Source organism: Bombina bombina, chromosome 9, assembly GCF_027579735.1.
Source record: "Bombina bombina isolate aBomBom1 chromosome 9, aBomBom1.pri, whole genome shotgun sequence".
NCBI lineage: Eukaryota > Metazoa > Chordata > Amphibia > Anura > Bombinatoridae > Bombina > Bombina bombina.
In genome coordinates, this window is record NC_069507.1 from 212,376,796 (window position 1) to 212,397,773 (window position 20,978).

At 40.0% G+C, this 20,978-nt stretch overlaps 1 protein-coding gene across 1 annotated transcript in view; it reads left to right on the forward strand.

Annotated features, from left to right (window-relative positions):
* Positions 1–20,978, forward strand: part of INPP5A (inositol polyphosphate-5-phosphatase A) — an 878,314-nt gene that overhangs the window by 514,694 nt on the left and 342,642 nt on the right. The window contains exon 5 of the mRNA XM_053692598.1: positions 1,792–1,855. Coding sequence (XP_053548573.1) covers positions 1,792–1,855 — 64 coding nt within the window. The remainder of the gene's footprint in view (positions 1–1,791; positions 1,856–20,978) is intronic.

Below are 20,978 nucleotides of genomic sequence, written 5' to 3' on the forward strand. Positions count from 1 at the left end.
CCATTCCTTGCTCCAAACCTTTACAATATTTAGACTTTTCTTTGAATGCTCCAATATTTCTACTGTTTTGAGTTTTGCAGAGGATGGAAAATGGGAATCGGAAAATTAACTAGGAGTGGGTGGGGTGAAATCTAGATTCTGTCTCCCTGGGTCACAAGGAAATGTACTCATCAATTAAATGTGCGACAGTGTTTTCTCTTTGAATGAACTAATATGTCAAGGAGATAGGCAGGACCTCATGTTTGTGCTTTTGACAAATCAGCAAATGTTTAATCTGTAGATGTGCAGCTTCTCATAAATAATGCAGCGATCACTGAGCCAAAACAGCACGCTGCCAGGAGGGCATCTGTCACTCTGGTGGTAAAAAAGACAAAACAAAACACTTCAATTCTTCAGGACATATAATGCTTCCTTTAGTCTGAGAGTTTGGTTATTACTGGGAGTGGTATCATTTATTTCATTGTTCTGAACATGAATACTTTGTGTGTGATTACAAATCAGTGATAAATAGGTTACATTTCAAAAAAATAAAATGTATGAATAAAGTTTTATAGTTTCATTTTTTTTTTTTTTAAAGGGACAGGGAACTGATACCTTAAAGAGTCGCTTCACTCAAAATTTTTCTATCATTTATATGAAAAAACTGTATTTATACGTGTTGAAAAGTTGTTTTTTTATTGCATAAAAATTGTAAAGAAGAAGCTGCTTAAATTTCAACTGAAACTTGTACAACTTTATCAGTTTTGTACTTTCTCCTAATGCTGATTGACTGACAGGTACTTCCTGCTAATGTTGCTCTTTTATATCAATAATAAAAAATAATAATAATCTGAGTCTTGTCTTCAGCATATGTATATCAAATTCTGCTGCCATATAGAACTCAAAAATAAATGGTTACGTTGAATTCCCTCCTTTCTCATTCTTTCGTTGTCTTTCTTTCTCTCTCCTTAACCTTTTTTATTAATATTATTTAGCTATTTGGGTTGTTTCACTGTCCAAAATTAAACTTTCATGATTCAGATACAGCATGCAATTTTAAACAACTTTCCTATTTACTTTCATTAACAAAACGTGCACAGTTTTTTTATATTTACACTTTTTGAGTCACCAGCTCCTACTGAGCATGTGCAAGAATGCACAGAATAAACATATATGCATTTGTGATTGGCTGATGGCTGTCATATGGTACGTGTATGCATTTGTGATTGGCTGATGGTTGTCACATGATACAGGAGGAGTGGAAATAGAGATAACTGAAATTTGTTAGAAACAAATCTACTTATCATTTGATGTTCAGACTAAGTGCTATTGCATTGTCTTTTTATCATGTGTTTGTTGATTATGCAAATTTACTGGTACTTTAATAGTCATTAATGTATTCAAATGTGTATTTAAAATGATGAATAAAAACATCATGTAGGGAAAATAAATGGTCTCAAGTATAATACAAGGGAAATGGCTAGGGTAAATATAAAATGCTTTATTTTGTTAGACCATATTTTTTTTAACAAATTACTTTATTCAGTTTTGTGGGTAACACCCTGTTTGTTCCAGACAAATATATGACCAGTGATTGGATCATACACATGTATGCCTGCTTCTTATTCGCTCACCAGCTGTATGCTTAAATAAAATGACACAGATGCACAACTTAGACTATATTTGCAATGTGTGTAAAAATAACATGATCTAACAAACAGAATGTTATATTTTGACTGAACAATATATCTTATGCAAATTATTTATTTGTTTATTCATTTAAGTAATGATATTTATTTTTTATTTTTTTAGGCACTCGGAAACTTCTATTTCCTTCATGAGTCTCTAAAGAACGTATATCAGTATGACTTCAAAGGTAAATATGGCACATGTTTGTATCAGTAAATACATAGGAGCCAATGATACAAGCGCTGTAATTGTCATTTTTATAGAACTAGTGTTCTATTCATTCTGTCTATTTTTATCATCACAATCTGTCATTCTCATTTTTTACTGTCTATACCTGTTCTGTGAAACGCTGCATCATACACCAAGTCGCTGCAAGTTTCTATTTTTATTTTTAAACCCTGGGTTTTGGAGTAAATAGGTTAAACACATAGTTAAAGTCAGATTCAAAGCAGCAATGCATTTTTGGGACCTAGCTGAACACAACTGGTGAGCCAATGACTAGAGGCATATGTATGTAGCTAACAATCGCCAGATAGCTCCCAGTAGTGCATTGCTGCTTCTGAGCATACCTAGATATGTTTTATACAGTGGGGCAAAAAAGTATTTAGTCAGCCACCAATTGTGCAAGTTCTCCCACTTAAGAAGATGAGAGAGGCCTGTATTTTCATCATAGGTATACCTCAACTATGAGAGACAAAATGTGGAAACAAATCCAGACAATCACATTGTCTGATTCGGAAATAATTTATTTGTAAATTATGGTGGAAAATAAGTATTTGGTCACCTACAAGCAAGCAAGATTTCTGGCTCTCACAGACCTGTATCTTCTTCTTTAAGAGGCTCATCTGTCCTCCACTCATTACCTGTATTAATGGCACTTGTTTGAACTTGTTATCAGTATAAAAGACACCTGTCCACAACCTCAAACAGTCACACTCCACTTCACTATGGTGAAGACCAAAGAGCTGTCGAAGGACACCAGAAACAAAATTGTAGACCTGCACCAGGCTGGGAAGACTGAATCTGCAATAGGCAAGCAGCTTGGTGTGAAGAAATCAACTGTGGGAGCAATAATTAGAAAATGGAAGACATACAAGACCACTGATAATCTCCCTTGATCTGGAGCTCCACGCAGGATCTCACCCCGTGGGGTCAAAATGATGACAAGAACGGTGAGCAAACATCCCAGAACCACACGGGCGGACCTAGTGAATGACCTGCAGAGAACTGGGACCAACGTAACAAAAGGCTACCATCAGTAACACACTATGCCACCAGGGACTCAGATCCTGCAGTGCCAGACGTTTCCCCCTGCTTAAGCCAGTACATGTCTGGGCCCGTCTGAAGTATGCTATAGAGCATTTGGATGATCCAGAAGTGGATTGGGAGAATGTCATATGGTCAGATGAAACCAAAGTAGAACTGTTTGGTAGAAACACAACTCGTCGTGTTTGGAGGAGAGAGAATGCTGAGTTGCAACCAAAGAACACCATACCTACTGTGAAGCATGGGGGTGGCAACATCATACTTTGGGGCTGTTTCTCTGCAAAGGGAACAGGATGACTGATCCGTGTACTTGAAAGAATGAATGGGGCCATGTATTGTGAGATTTTGAGTGCAAACCTCCTTCCATCAGCAAGGGCATTGAAGATGAAACGTGTCTGGGTCTTTCAGCATGACAATGATCCCAAACACACCGCCTGGGCAACGAAGGAGTGGCTTCGTAAGAAGCATTTCAAGGTCCTGGAGTGGCCTAGCCAGTCTCCAGATCTCAACCCCATAGAAAACCTTTGGAGGGAGTTGAAAGTCAGTGTTGCCCAGTGACAGCCCCAAAACATCACTGCTCTAGTGGATATCTGCATGCAGGAATGGGCCAACATACCAGCAACAGTGTGTGACAACCTTGTGAAGACTTACAGAAAACTTTTGACCTCTGTCATTGCCAACAAAGGATATATAACAAAGTATTGAGATGAACTTTTGCTATTGACCAAATACTTATTTTCCACCATAAGTTGCAAATAAATTATTTCCGAATCAGACAATGTGATTGTCTGGATTTGTTTCCACATTTTGTCTCTCATAGTTGAGGTATACCTATGATGAAAATTACAGGCCTCTCTCATCTTCTTAAGTGGGAAAATTTGCACAATTGGTGGCTGACTAAATACTTTTTTGCCCCACTGTAACTGAGGATACCAAGAAAACAAATTAAATTTGGTAACAGAAGTAGTTAAAATATCTCTTTAAACTTCATGTTCTCTGAACTATAAAAGTTTAATTTTGACTTTCATTTCTCTATAATTTAATTTTCTTTCCTAAGATATGGTGAGTCCACGGCTTGAGTAATTACTGTTGGGAATATAACTGTTAGGAGGAGGCAAAGACCACCACAGTTAAACTGTTAAGTATCACTTCCTTACCCACAACCCCCAGTCATTCTCTTTGCCTTCAGTGCATGGAGGAGGTGAAGTTTAGGTATCTGAAGAAAAATTTTGATTTTATCTGCAAGCAAGTTTTGGGGTGTAGCCATATTCCACGTCATTCCTTGCAGTTGGGTAGTAGTGGGTTTAAAGCAGTTAGGAACTTGTAAAGAGGTACTTAATGCGTTTTCCTAACAATTGCTGCTCTCAGCCCAATTGCTGACAGCAGTGCAGGTAAGTGCTTTTTCTTCCAGTTGGGGAGACCATGCACTTAACAAATTAAAAGACACTGCTTTTCTATTGGGACATAGATAATCCTGTTGTATGGGTTACACTGGGGCATGAAGCAGGCACTGAAGCATGTGTGAGACTAACATTTAAACTCTTTTAAAAAGAAAGGGTAAAATGTTTTTATTAGGCTTTATTTTCTGACACATATTTACTTGATAAAACATTACAAGCTTAAACTGAAAGTATGGCTGAATTTTCTATTTCAGCAGTTTATTCATTTCCCCTTTGCTTTAAAATAAAACGTTGGAACATTTTAAACTGTCAGGCTTGAAAAACTGGATATTTCTGGTACTCAGTATACCAGGAAGTGGTGCCTCTCTGTGTCACATCAGTAATTTGAGCTTGGCAGTTGTGGTCACATGACCGGCTTTACTTCATAATATTTCTGAGGCAAAAGCTGTTTTTCTCCATTTCTGGGTGATCCAGTCTTAATTGGTAGCGGTAAGGCACCTCAGTAATTGAGGCGTGGGGTTGCCTGAGGGGTATTTTAGAAGTTTATTAAATCTTTTTCCTTAACTTTTCTCACATAATGTTAGCTGGGGATCGATCCTAATTTGGGATAAAATTTAAAGTGTATTTTTTCCTTGGCTTATTTTAAATAAATAAAACAAGTTTATTTACTGTTTCACAACATGTCTGATATGGAGCAAGAGCCTGCTCTCCTGAATTCATGCTTATTATGTTTAGATGCACAAATTGCAGATCCTATGCAATTTTGTTCTTCATGTGTCAAGAAAACCTTGCAAAATAAAGGTAACATTTTTTAGCCTAATGTCTCACAGGATGATGCTGTTAAAATCATACCTTAGCTTTCTCCTGCTACGTCTTAAGCCTCAATGGCGTCATATCCAGTGCCCTGCGGTTCCTCTAACTCCAAGAGGATTTTATTTAAAAGCAGAAATTGCTGCCAGGTTTCTTCAACGGTATCTGCGGCATTAGCTGCTATTCCCAGATTACAGGGAAAAAGCAAGAGAAAATCTAGAAATTCAGAAAGTAAGGTGCCAATTCTGACCAGGACTTTCTGGTGGTGAAATCTCAGATTCGGACAGTATAATTCCTTCTTCTGAGACTGAGGTGGTGTATCCTTCAGATTTAAGCTTGAACACCTTTGTGTATTGTTAAAGGAGGTTTATAGCTACTTTAGATGACTCTGATACCCCTGTTGTTGTCACTCCTAAGAATTCTAGTAAACGTAATAGTTTCTTTGATGAACCTTCCACTTCAGAGGTTTTTCCTGTACCAGACCGTGTTAGGGAGATTATCTCACAGGAATGGGAGAAACCAGTGGTGTCTTTTCCTCCGTCTCCCATTTTTAAGAAAATGTTTCCTGTCAAGGACTCTATTAAAGACCCTTGGTATACTGTACCCAAAGTTGAAGGGACCAATTCCACTCTGGCTAATAGAACCACTATTCCTCTTGAGGATAGCTGCTCTTTTAAAGATCAGATGGACAAGAAGCTGGAGGCTTATTTTAAAAAAGATTTATGTTCATCAAGGTCTCCAATGGCAACCTGCGATGTGTATTGCCACTGTGACTAGTGTGGCATCTTATTGGTTCGTCGCCTTATCTGATTCTCTTCAAGTAGAAACTTTCTTGGATGAAATTCAAGATAGGATTAAAGCTCTTAAATTGGCCAATTCCTTTATTGCAGATGCCATTTTACAGGTTGTTAGACTAGGAGCTAAAATTTCTAGTTTCGCTGTCCTAGCCCGCAGGTGTTATGGTTGAAATCCTGGTCTGCGGACGTTTCCTCTAAAGTCAAGTTTCTGGTGATTCCTTACAAGGGCAAAACCTTGTTTGGACCTGGTTTGGCAGAAATTATCTCTGATATTACTGGTGGAAAAGAGTCTTTTCAACCTCAAGATAAGAATAATAGGCCTAAAGGACATCAGAGTAATTATCGTTCCTTTCGTGACTTCAGAGGAAAGCCTTCCCATTCTTCTTCCAAGCAGGAACAATCCAAGTCTTCTTGGAAACCCAATCAGTCTTGGAACAAGGGGAAATAATCAAAGAAACCTGCAACTGATTCCAAATCAGCATGAAGGTTTTGCCCCCGATCAGGTAGGGGGCAGACTTTCTCAGTTCTCTCAAGCCTGGATACGAGATGTCTCAGATCCCTGGACTGTAGACATAGTATCCCAGGGTTACAAATTAGAATTCAAGTCTTTTCCTCCCAGAGGCAGATTCCATCTCTCAAGATTATTTGCAGACCAAATAAAGAGAGAGGTGTTCTTGAAATGTATATAACATCTTTACTTCCTGGGAGTTATAGTTCCAGTGCAGGAACAGGGTCTCGGGTTCTACTCCAACCTATTTGTGGTTCCCAAAAAAGAGGGAAGTTTCCATCCCATATTAGACTTGAAGTCTAAACAAGTTTCTCAAAGTTCCATCCTTAAAGATGGAGACTATACGCTCCATTCTTCCTTTAGTACAAGAGAGTCAGTTCATGACAACCATAGACCTAAATGATTCTTAACTTAATGTTCCTATTCACAGGGGCCATCACCGATTCTTGAGATTTGCATTTTTGGACAATCATTTCCAGTTCGTTGACCTTCCATTTGGTCTAGCCACGGCTCCCAGAAATTTTTCAAAGGTTCAGGGGGCTCTTTTGGCAGTGATCCGTTCTCATGGAATTGCTGTTGCACCCTACCTGGATGACATTTTGGTTCAGGCGCAATCTTTTCAACAAGCAAAATCTCACACAGAGATATTGTTGTCTTTTCTTCGTTCCCACAGATGGAATGTGAATCTGGAAAAAAGCTCCCTTTCCCCTGCTACAAGAGTTGTGTTCTTAGGGACCATCATAGAGGTCAGGAAAAACAAAATCATTTCCTCTTGCCTCTCTCTTCAAGCTACTGCTCATCCTTCAGTGGCTCAAAGTATGGCGGTAATCGGTCTAATGGTGGCTTCCATGGACATCATTCCTTTTGCTCAATTCCATTTGAGAGCTCCCCAGTTGTGCATGCTCAGACAATGGAATGGCGACCATGCAGACCTATCCCAGAGAATAGAGTTAGATCAGTCGTCAAGGGACTCTCCTGTGGTGGATTTCTCAGGAACATCTGTCTCAGGGTACATGCTTTCGGAGACTTTCCTGGGTGATCCTGAACACGGACGCCAGCCCTCTGGGCTGGGGAGCAGTCTGGAACTCCTTAAAAGCTCAGGGCCTTTGGACTTGAGAGGCGTCTGCTCTTCCCATCAACATACAGTTGAGGGCGATTTAGAATGCTTTACTGGCTTGGCCTCAGTTGTCCTTATCCCAGTTTTTCAGGTTCCAGTCAGACAACATAACCTCTGTGGCTTACATCAATCACTAGGGAGTAACTCAGAGTTCCTTAGCCATGAAGTAGGTTACTCGGATTCTTCAGTGGGCAGAGACCCACAATTGCTGTCTATCTGTCATCCACATTCCAGGAGTAGACAACTGGAAAGTGGATTTTCTGAGCAGACAGACTTTTCATCCCGGGGAGTGGGAACTCCATCCGGAGGTGTTTTCCTGCTTAGTCCTCAAATTGGGGGTGTCGGAGTTAGATCTGACGGCTTCCCGTCAGAACGCCAAGATTCCAAGGTACGGTTCAAGGTCAAGAGATCTGCAGGCTGTTCTGATAGATGCTCTGGTGGTTCCTTTGGTTTTCGAGTTGGGATACCTGTTTCCTCCGTTTGCTCTCCTTCAACAATTCATTGCTCTTATCAAACAGGAGTGGGTGTTGGTGATTCTAATAGCCCCTGCATGACCTCGCAGGATCTGGTCATCTCTCCCAACTTGGAGACTACCTCTGAGGAAGGACCTCCTGATTCAGGGTCCCTTCATTCATCCAAATCTCGTTTCTCTGAAGCTGACTGCTTGGAGATTGAACGTTTAATTCTGTCTAAGCGTGGTTTTTCTTAGTCGGTCATTGAGACCATGATTCAGGCTCGCAAGCCTGTTACTAGAAAGATTTACCATAAAATATGGCGTAAATATCTTTATTGGTGTGAATCCAAGGGCTACTCTTGGAGTAGAATTAGAATTCCTAGAATTGTATCTTTTTGTATCTTTTCTTCAGGAAGCCCTGGAGAAGAGATTGTCAGTTAGTACCCTAAAGGGTCAGATTTATGCTTTATCTGTTTTACTACATAAATGTTTGGCAGATGTGCCAGATGTTCAATCTTTTTGTCAGGCTTTGGTCAAAATCAGGCCTGTCTTTAAATCTGTTGCTCTTCCTTGGAGCCTTAACCTTGTTCTTAAAGTTTTACAGCTGGCTCTGTTTGAGCCGTTGCATTCCATAGACATTAAGTTGTTATCTTGGAAGGTTTTGTTTCTTGTGGCTATCTCTTCTGCTCAAAGAGTCTCGGAACTCTCATCTCTGCAGTGTGATTCCCCTTATCTTATTTTTCAAGCCGATAATTCGGTTCTTCGTACTAAGTTAGGTTTCCTTCCTAAGGTTGTTTCTAATATAAATGTCAATCAGGAATTGTTGTTCCCTCTCTGTGTCCTAATCCTCTTTCTTCCAAAGAACATTTGTTACACAATTTGGATGTTGTATGTGCTCTAAAATTCTACTTACAGGTGACTAAGGATTTTCGCCAGTCCTCTGCCCTCTTTGTCTGTTTCTCTTGGAAACATAAAGGTCAGAAAGCTACTGCTACTACTCTTTCTTTTTGGTTACAAAGTTCATTTGGCTTATGAGACTGCTGGACAGCAGCCTCCTGAGAGAATTACGGCTCATTTCACAAGAGCTGTTTCCTCTTCTTGGGCTTTCAAAAATGAAGTTTCTGTGCAACAAATTTGCAAGGCTGCAATTTGGTCTTCTCTACATACTTTTTCCAAATTTGACACTTTTACCTCGGCTGAGGCCTCTTTTGGAAGAAAAGTTCTTCAAGCGGTGGTGCCTTCTTTTTAGGACTGCCTATCCTGTCCCTCACTATTTATCCGTGTCCTCTAGCTTGGGTATTGGTTCCCAACAGTAATTACTCAAGCCAAGGACTTACCATATCTTAGGTAAGAAAAACAAAATTTATGCTTACCTGATAAATATATTTATTTCCGGATATGGTGAGTCCATGGCCCACTCTTTATTTTAAGACAGTTGCTCTTTTAACTATAACCTCAGGCACCTCTACACCTTGTGTTACTCCTTTTTCTCCATTTCCCTTCAGTCAAATGACTGGGGGTTGTGGGTAAAGGAGTGATACTTAACAGTTTAACTGTGGTGCACTTTGCCTCCTCCTGCTGGCCAGGAGTGATATTCCCAACAGTAATTACTCAAGCCATGGACTATTTTTTCCGGACCATATCCGGAAATAAATACATTTATCAGGTAAGCATACATTTTGTTTTTTCTTCTTCATTGCATTGAAAAAAGAAGCCCCCCTTCCCCCAAAAAATGAGACTTTTCCTTATATTCCTGTAAACAGTCTGTACCTCTTTTTATAATTAATATAAATAGCATTAACTTTTTAACTGCAAAATTATACTTTTAACATGTTTTAATAGTGCTCTGTTATGTTCATGATAGAATGTTATTTTAATTGATAGCCCATTTAATATAAACATATTGTGAGCTAGCTCATCTGGATGGTATGGGATAGCTTATTTGTTTTATTTATATATATATATATATATATATATATATATATATATATACGTATAGTAATCCTGAATTCCATAGCTCCCTCCCCCAGCTTCTCATATTCGGGCAAAAGTCCTGGTTTCTAGAGGCTTTCCCAGCTATGCCCATTACACATAAGCCACAACCACAGCACACCCACCACCCCATTCCTCCAAAAATCCCAACTCCACTGAGTTTTTAAACTTTTTAAAAAATGTTGGTAGTTAAAGGAATAGGCTAGTCAAAATTAAACTTTCGTGATTCAGATAGAGCATGGAATTTTAAGCAACTTTCTAATTTACTCTATTATCAATTGTTGTTTGTTCTATTGGTATCTTTATTTGAAAAAGCAGGAATGTAAGCTGAGAATCCGGCCCATTTTTGGTTTAGCGCCTGCGTAGCGCTTTCTGATTTGTGTCTAAATGTAGCCAACAATCAGCAAGTGCTACCCAGGTGCTGAACCAAAAATGGGCTGGCTCCTACGCTTACGTTCAAATAAAGAAACCAAGAGAACGAAGAAAGATTGATCATAGGAGTAAATAAGAAAATTGCTTAAAATTGCATTCTCTATCTGAATCATGAAAGTTTAATTTTGACTAGACTATTCCTTTAAGGAAATCTGATATGTTTAAAAAAAAAACTGCAAACTAAAACTTTTTTTTTTTTTAAATATGCTATACATTAAATGTTACTTCTTCAATGCCAAATACTCAAGCATTACATCTCCCAAGTACTTTTTGTTAAACATATTTTATTATCATCTTGTTTTCTTGCAAATATGTACATATTTTATTTTGTTCAGCAATTGGAAAAAGTAGCTATTCTCCACATCATAGCTCCCCCCCCCCCCTTTATTGAAGAGGTTTTCATTCCTTTTACAAATGATTGTGCCAGATCACATTAATCGCTTTCTTACATCACATTAATTTGAAACGTCACCGAGCAGCAATAACTGTGATGTGAACTAATTGTCTCAATTTATACAGTTTCATTAATTTTTTTTCTTTCTCAGCAGCAGAAAGCCAAATTACTTCTTTTCTTATAATTGGGGGTATAGGGTCTAACTGCAGTAAAATATTTGAGTGGCATTTTTCTAGACGGAGCAATGGAAAGTTTTACTAGAAGTAAATTTTCTTTGTTCTAACACATTTTTTACCATTAGTCGAAATGTCAAAGGAAAAAATTGTAAACCGTATTAAATAAGCATTACTGCTTCGTGTATTTGTGGAGAAGGGTATTGTACAATTTGTATGTGACTGATATAATATATCAGATGTAAGGTTATTTGTCATTAAATCTTTAAATTGTTTAATGAGCTCACTGTACAGTGGTGATGATCTTAGTGTATGAGACTGATATCTGTGGGACATCTTTAACATGTGTTATAAAACAATTTGAAATGGTAATAAATTGTCTTTAATTAAATGTTTCTCAGAACATAACTGTCATAACATCTTGTTGCTTACCTTAAATTTAACTACAAGTTTTCTTTGATTTGTAACAGTCATCTTAAAACCTGAACAAGGTTATATTGAGGGGAAAAGACTGAGAGGCATATTAATACGTGGTGTTTATTATGGTATCTTCCGGCTTACAGTAAATGCAAGGCTGCCCTAATAACAGTTTGCCGACATATTGTTACACAGCCCAGGGACAGTTTAAACACAGATTAAATAAATCAGATTATATATATATATATATATATATATATATATATATATATATATATATATATATATATATATATATTATAAATCCTCAGGAAGAAAGCACTCGTTGGACTTGTAAATATATAATCCAAAATGTTTATTACATAGTATTCATGACGTTTCGGGTACCGGACCGGACCCTTTATCAAATGATACAAAACAAATATGCATACCCTCCCCTCACTGATCCCCACCTTATATAGCTACCCAAAAAGTTAAAAGGTACTTAGCCCATAGAGACCATGCCGGTCTCACTTACACCGCCGCAACTCCAAGTGGCGTGCTGACGTCATCACGGCGCAACACGTCACATGCGTCACATCGTCACTGGAGTGGGCGGAGAATAAACTGACAGCTGTCAGATCGTGTTCGCCATATGCAGGCTAATGTAAATAGTGATGCCAACAATCGAACATACCAGTTCATATGTTAAGCATGTATTAAGCATGGGCAAGTATCAAAACACAATGCAAATAATAACAACAGCAATTACATCTAACGTGTACCAAGTTACAGCATATCACATTATGGATTTACATGCGACATGAACGTAGAGCACTATTTTCTCCAACATAGGTGTGTCCGGTCCACGGCGTCATCCTTACTTGTGGGATATTCTCCTCCCCAACAGGAAATGGCAAAGAGCCCAGCAAAGCTGGTCACATGATCCCTCCTAGGCTCCGCCTACCCTAGTCATTCTCTTTGCCGTTGTACAGGCAACATCTCCACGGAGATGGCTTAGAGTTTTTTAGTGTTTAACTGTAGTTTTTATTATTCAATCAAGAGTTTGTTATTTTAAAATAGTGCTGGTATGTACTATTTACTCAGAAACAGAAAAGAGATGAAGATTTCTGTTTGTATGAGGAAAATGATTTTAGCACCGTAACTAAAATCCATGGCTGTTCCACACAGGACTGTTGAGAGCAATTAACTTCAGTTGGGGGAACAGTGTGCAGTCTCTTACTGCTTGAGGTATGACACATTCTAACAAGACGATGTAATGCTGGAAGCTGTCATTTTCCCTATGGGATCCGGTAAGCCATGTTTATTAAGATAGTAAATAAGGGCTTCACAAGGGCTTATTAAGACTGTAGACTTTTTCTGGGCTAAATCGATTCATTATTAACACATATTTAGCCTTGAGGAATCATTTATTCTGGGTATTTTGATATGATTATATCGGCAGGCACTGTTTTTGACACCTTATTCTTTAGGGACTTTCCCTAATCATAGTCAGAGCCTCATTTTCGCGCCGGTATGGCGCACTTGTTTTTGAGGACAGCATGGCATGCAACTGCATGTGTGTGGAGCTCTGATACATAGAAAAGTCTTTCTGAAGGCATCATTTGGTATCGTATTCCCCTTTGGGCTTGGTTGGGTCTCAGCAAAGCAGATTCCAGGGACTGTAAAGGGGTTAAATATAAAAACGGCTCCGGTTCCGTTATTTTAAGGGTTAAAGCTTCCAAATTTGGTGTGCAATACTTTTAAGGTTTTAAGACACTGTGGTGAAATTTTGGTGAATTTTGAACAATTCCTTCATACTTTTTCGCAATTGCAGTAATAAAGTGTGTTTAGTTTAAAATTTAAAGTGACAGTAACGGTTTTATTTTAAAACGTTTTTTGTGCTTTGTTATCAAGTTTATGCCTGTTTAACATGTCTGAACTACCAGATAGATTGTGTTCTGACTGTGGGGAAACCAAGGTTCCTTCTCATTTAACTATATGTATTTTATGTCATAAAAATTTTTTAGTAAAAATGATGCCCAAGATGATTCCTCAAGTGAGGGGAGTAAGCATGGTACTGCATCATCCCCTCCTTCGTCTACACCAGTCTTGCCCATACAGGAGGCCCCTAGTACATCTAGTGCGCCAATACTCCTTACTATGCAACATTTCACGGCTGTAATGGATAATTCTATCAAAAACATTTTAGCCAATATGCCCACTTATCAGTGAAAGCGCGACTGCTCTGTTTTAGAAAATTCTGTAGAGCATGAGAACGCTGATGATATGGTTTCTGAAGGGCCCCTACACCAGTCTGAGGGGGCCAGGGAGGTTTTGTCTGAGGGAGAAATTTCAGATTCAGGAAACATTTCTCAACAAGCTGAACCTGATGTGATTACTTTTAAATTTAAGTTGGAACATCTCCGCGCTCTGCTTAAGGAGGTGTTATCCAATTTGGATGATTGTGATTATCTGGTTATTCCAGAACCATTATGTAAAATGGAAAAGTTCTTAGAGGCCCCGGGGCCCCCCGAAGCTTTTCCTATATCCAAGCGGGTGGCGTACATTGTTAGTAAAGAATGGGACAGGCCCGGTATACCTTTAGTACCTCCCCCCATATTTATAAAATTGTTTTCCTATAGTCGACCCCAGAAAGGACTGATGGCAGACAGTCCCCAAGGTCGAGGGGGCGGTTTCTACTCTACACAAGCGCGCCACTATACCCATAGAAGATAGTTGTGCTTTCCAAGATCCTATGGATAAAAAATTAGAAGGTCTGCTAAAGATGTTTGTTCAGCAAGGTTCCCTTCTACAACCAATTGCATGCATTGTCCCTGTCACTGCAGCCGCGTGTTTCTAGTTTGATGAGCTAGGAAAGGCGATTATTAGTAATTCTTCTTCTTATGAGGAGATTATGGACAGAATTCGTGCTCTTAAATTGCTAATTCTTTCACCCTAGACGCCACCTTGCAATTGGCTAGGTTAGCGGCGAAAAAATTCTGGGTTTGCTATTGTGGCGCAGAGCGCTTTGGTTAAAATCTTGGGCAGCGGATGCGTCTTCCAAGAACAAATTGCTTGACATTCCTTTCAAGGGGAAAACTCTCTTTGGCCCTGACTTGAAAGAGATTATCTCTGATATCACTGGGGGCAAGGGCCACGCCCTTCCTCAGGATAGGTCTTTTCAAGACCAAAAATAAACCTAAGTTTCGTCCCTTTCGCAGAAACGGATCAGCCCCAAGGGCTACGTCCTCTAAGCAGGAAGGTAATACTTCTCAAGCCAATCCAGCCTGGAGACCTATGCAAGGCTGGAACAAAGGAAAGCAGGCCAGGAAACCTGCCACTGCTACCAAGACAGCATGAAATGCGGGCCCCCGATCCGGGACCGGATCTGGTGGGGGGCAGACTCTCTCTCTTCGCTCAGGCTGGGGCAAGAGATGTTCTGGATCCTTGGGCGCTAGAAATAGTCTCCCAAGGTTATTCTCTGGAGTTCAAGGGGCTTCCTCCAAGGGGGAGGTTCCACAGGTCTCAGTTGTCTTCAGATCACATAAGAAGACAGGCATTCTTACATTGGGTAGAAGACCTGCTAAAAATGGGAGTGATTCATCCTGTTCCATTAGGAGAACAGGGATGGGGTTCTACTCCAATCTGTTCATAGTTCCCAAAAAAGAGGGAATGTTCAGACCAATCTTAGATCTCAAGATCTTGAACAAGTTTCTCAAGGTTCCATCGTTCAAGATGGAAACCATTCGAACACTCCTTCCTTCCATCCAGGAAGGTCAATTCATGACCAAGGTGGATTTTAAGGATGCGTATCTATATATTCCTATCCACAAGGAACATCATCGGTTCCTAAGGTTTGAATTCCTGGACAAGCATTTCCAGTTCGTGGCGTTTTCTTTCGGATTAGCCACTGCTCCTAGGATTTTCTCATAGGTACTAGGGTCCCTTCTGGCGGTACTAAGGCCAAGGGGCATTGCTGTAGTACCTTACTTGGACGACGTTCTGATTCGAGCGTCGTCCCTTCCTCTAGTAAAGGCTCACACGGACATTGTCCTAGCCTTTCTCAGATCTCACGGATGGAAAGTGAACGTGGAAAAGAGTTCTCTATCTCCGTCAACGAGGGTTCCCTTCTTGGGAAATATAATAGACTCCTTAGAAATGAGGATTTTTCTGACAGAAGCCAGAAAAACAAAACTTCTAGACTCTTGTCGGATACTTCATTCCGTTCCTCTTCCTTCCATAGCGCAGTGCATGGAAGTGATAGGTTTGATGGTAGCGGCAATGGACATAGTTCCTTTTGTGCGCATTCATCTAAGACCATTACAACTGTTCATGCTCAGTCAGTGGAATGGGGACTATTCAGACTTGTCTCCGAAGATACAAGTAAATCAGAGGACCAGAGACTCATTCCGTTGGTGGCTGTCCCTGGACACCCTGTCACAAGGGATGACCTTCCGCAGACCAGAGTGGGTCATTGTCACGACCGACGCCAGTCTGATGGGCTGGGGCGCGGTCTGGGGATCCCTGAAAGCTCAGGGTCTTTGGTCTCGGGTAGAATCTCTTCTACCGATAAATATTCTGGAACTGAGAGCGATATTCAATGCTCTCAAAGCTTGGCCTCAGCTAGCGAGGGCCAAGTTCATACATCAACCATCAGGGGGGGTTCCCTAGCGATGGAAGAAGTGACCAAAATCATTCTATGGGCGGAGTCTCACTCCTGCCACCTGTCTGCTATCCACATCCCAGGAGTGGAAAATTGGGAAGCGGATTTTCTGAGTCGTCAGAGATTGCATCCGGGGGAGTGGGAACTCCATCCGGAAATCTTGCCCAAGTCACTCAACCGTGGGGCATTCCAGACATGGATCTGATGGCCTCTCGTCAGAACTTCAGAGTTCCTTACTACGGGTACAGATCCAGGGATCCCAAGGCGGCTCTAGTGGATGCACTAGTAGCACCTTGGACCTTCAAACTAGCTTATGTGTTCCCGCCGTTTCCTCTCATCCCCAGGCTGGTAGCCAGGATCAATCAGGAGAGGGCGTCGGTGATTTTGATAGCTCCTGCGTGGCCACGCAGGACTTGGTATGCAGATCTGGTGAATATGTCATCGGCTCCACCATGGTAGCTACCTTTGAGGCGAGACCTTCTTGTTCTAGGTCCGTTCGACCCACTCCAGCTGACTGCTTGGAGATTGAACGCTTGATCTTATCAAAGCGAGGGTTCTCAGATTCTGTTATTAATACTCTTGTTCAGGCCTGAAAGCCTGTAACCAGAAAAATTACCACATAATTTGGTATATCTGTTGGTGTGAATCTGCAGGATTCCCTTGGGACAAGGTTAAGATTCCTATGAGTCTATCCTTCCTTCGAGAAGGATTGGAAAAAGGATTATCTGCAAGTTCCTTGATGGGACAGATTTCTGCCTTGTCTGTGTTACTTCACAAAAAGCTGGCAGCTGTGCCAGATGTTCTAGCCTTTGTTCAGGCTCTGGTTAGAATCAAGCCTGTTTACAAAATTTTGACTCCTCCTTGGAGTCTCAACCTAGTTCTTTCAGTTCTTTAGGGGGTTCCGTTTGAACCCTTACATTCCGTTGATATTAAGTTATTATCTTGGAAAGTTTTGTTTTTGGTTGCAAATTCTTCTGCTAGAAGAGTTTCAGAATTATCTGCTCTGCAGTGTTCTTCTCCTTATCTGGTGTTCCATGCAGATAAGGTGGTTTTGCGTACTAAACCTGGTTTTCTTCCAAAAGTTGTTTCTAACAAAAACATTAATCAGGAGATAGTTGTGCCTTCTTTGTGTCCTAATCCAGTTTCAAAGAAGGAACGTTTGTTGCACAACTTGGATGTAGTTCGTGCTCTCAAATTTTACTTAGCAGCTACTAAGGATTTCAGACAAACTTTGTCTTTGTTTGTTGTTTATTCTGGTAAACGGAGAGGTCAAAAAGCAACTTCTACCTCTCTCTCCTTCTGGATTAAAAGCATTATCCGATTGGCTTATGAGACTGCCGGACGGCAGCCTCCTGAAAGAATCACAGCTCACTCCACTAGGGCTGTGGCTTCCACATGGGCCTTCAAGAATGAGGCTTCTGTTGATCAGATATGTAAGGCAGTGACTTGGTCTTCACTGCACACTTTTTCTAAATTTTACAAATTTGATATTTTTGCTTCTTCTGAGGCTATTTTTGGGAGCAAGGTTTTGCAAGCCGTGGTGCCTTCCATTTAGGTGACCTGATTTGCTCCCTCCCTTCATCCGTGTCCTAAAGCTTTGGTATTGGTTCCCACAAGTAAGGATGACGCCGTGGACCGGACACACCTATGTTGGAGAAAACAGAATTTATGTTTACCTGATAAATTACTTTCTCCAACGGTGTGTCCGGTCCACGGCCCGCCCTGGTTTTTTTAATCAGGTCTGATAATTTATTTTCTTTAACTACAGTCACCACGGTAACATATGGTTTCTCCTATGCAAATATTCCTCCTTAACGTCGGTCGAATGACTGGGGTAGGCGGAGCCTAGGAGGGATCATGTGACCAGCTTTGCTGGGCTCTTTGCCATTTCCTGTTGGGGAGGAGAATATCCCACAAGTAAGGATGACGCCGTGGACCGGACACACCGTTGGAGAAAGTAATTTATCAGGTAAACATAAATTCTGTTTTTGTGCATTATCCCACAGTGGGATATCCTGTATTAGTTTTTAAAGAGATGTGCAGAGAGAGCATCAAAATCATGAGTTACACTGATAAAAAGATTAAATAATAATCGTCAAATTGTATACTGTCCCATCTTCAGAGGCTAGTGGTAGAAAGGGCTGAAATCCAAGTAGGTATTTAAGCCCTTTGGCATGATGGTATCCAAAGTATAGATCCATTTTGTTTCTTTCCTCAGTAGAGCCTTCGCTCTATCGCCACCTCTAGACATCATAGGTATATGGTCAATCAACATGGTTTTCAGACTGGCAGCACTGTGTTTCTTCTGACAGAAGTGCCTGGCAACAGGTTGATCTGAATCGCCTTTTTTGATGGCTTCCCTAATTGCATGTCTGTGGTTAGCCATATGGTCTCTGAACGATGTTATGGTCTTCCCTACATAGAAAAGGGAGCACGGACAGATGAGGATACATATAACATGATCGCTAGTGCATGTTAATTGATCTTGGATCTTAAAACGTTGATTAGTATGGGGATGTTGGAATGTAGAGCCCCTCAACATGCTGTTACATTGCCACACTGGAAGCAGCCTTTCTTGCTTGTCTGTAGCCATGTGGTCTTACAGTAGCACTTCTCAGGATCAGATTCTACTAAGATGTCTCTTAGGTTCCGCGCCCTCCGATTGGCCATCCTAGGGTGTTCTATGTGTTGAAATGGCAGTGACTTCTCTACCTTCACCAAATCCCAATGTCTCCTTATCGTGGAGTTTAACGTCCCATGGGCCATATCGAAAGTGGTCACGAAATTTATCCGATCCATTTTCTGTGATCTGCTGTTTTTGGCAATGACTTCATCTTGTGTGCTCTCCATCAATCTTCTCTTAGTTTCAGTCACTAGATTCTCCTCTTAGCCTCTCTTTATAAATGTATCTCCCATAGTGTCAAGTTTTGTACTCATGATAGATCTTTCGGTATTATTTCTAATTACTCTGGTGAGTTGAGATGTGACCACCCCCTTCTTTTGATGATATGGATGGCAACTATGTGCCTCTAGAAGAGAATTTCTATCTGTAGGCTTGGTGTACAATTATGTGCCAAACCTACAGTAGTCATTCTCTTTGACCTTAAAGATATTCAGGTCCAAAAAAATGTATAGATTCAAGGGAAAATTCCAATTTAAATTTAATGGGGGACGTTTATTCATGGTATCTACCCAGGTAACCAAATGTTCTTCCTTCCCACGCCATATCAGCAACACATTGTCGATATAGAGTGTATAGAAGATAACCTCTATACATTCCTCAAGTTTCATGACCTATTTTTACCTATACATGGCATGAAAAAGAGGTCATGAAAATTGAGGAATATATAGAGGTTGTCTTCTATACACGCTATATCGACGATGTCTTGTTGATATGGCATGGGATGAAAAAACATTTGGTTACCTGGGTAGATACCATGAATAAACTAACGCCCCCCATTAAATTTAAATTGGAATTTTCCCTTGAATCTATACATTTTTTGGACCTGAATATCTTTAAGGTCAAAGAGAATGACTACTGTAGGTTTGGCACATCATTGTACACCAAGCCTACAGATAGAAATTCTCTTCTAGAGGCACATAATTGCCATCCATATCATCAAAAGAAGGGGGTGGTCACATCTCAACTCACCAGAGTAATTAGAAATAATACCGAAAGATCTATCATGAGTGCACAACTTGACACTATGGGAGATAAACTCATAAATAGAGGCTATGAGGAGAATCTAGTGACTGAAACTAAGAGAAGATTGATGGAGAGCACACAAGATGAAATAATTGCCACAAACAGCAGATCACAGAAAATGGATTGGATAAATTTCGTGACCACTTTCGATATGGCCCATGGGACGTTAAACTCCTCGATAAGGAGACATTGGGATTTGGGGAAGGTATATATATATATATATATATATATATATATATATATATATATATATATATATATATAGTCTTGTTCCAATAAGGGACTGCACTCGCTGGGTTTAGTTCAAAGAAACTTTAAATCTTTATTGCGGTAACGTTTTGGGGTTCGCAGACCCCTTCCTCAGTCCAGACAATAGTGTAAGTGAACACAGTGTGCAATATATAGCAATAGACCCCACCCACCAAACAATTAGTGAAAATTGCGCCAAAACTAGATCACCATGGTAACACATAAACAAAGCCCAATAATCAGAGATAATACAAAAAAGTTAATTAAATAAATCTTACTTAACAGTGTCATATATATACCAAGGAAGATATATACATAATAGCAGTGCATATATGCAATGCTAAAAGCAAAGAAACAAAAGTGTCAAACACAGACCTGTGAACATAACACTGGAAAAATAGCATGAGAGAAAAAATGTTTTTTTAAAATTGTTAATATATCTGTAGCACAATATACATAGCAGCTCAATCCCTGTACAGGGAAACAAAGATTTAATATACTTAGGGTTAATATAGATAATATAGCTGGCGGCGGGGTAGGTAGATTAAATTAGGGGTTAATCATTTTAATAGAGATGGCGGCGGTGTAAGGGGCTTACATTAGGGGTTGACAATAAATTGTCAGCTGCAAAATGTAATTGTATGTGATAAGGGGCAAGTGAACATATATAGAATAATAACATATTGAATGAGCGCAGAATAAACGCTATTATGGTATAGATTTCAGCTGGACAATTTCAGTGTTTCAGATGTGGGCCCAGTCAAGGTATTTTACATAATAACCCATTACAGGAGCGCATAATGAGTTTTATTATAGTACATAAGGGTCTAATGCGTTCACGTTATAGCGTAGTTCCATACATGACAATATATCTGAGTGATGGTCAAAGAATAAATGCATCGACTAATAGCAGCCTGAAATGGTTCACCAGAAAAGTGCCAATATGATTC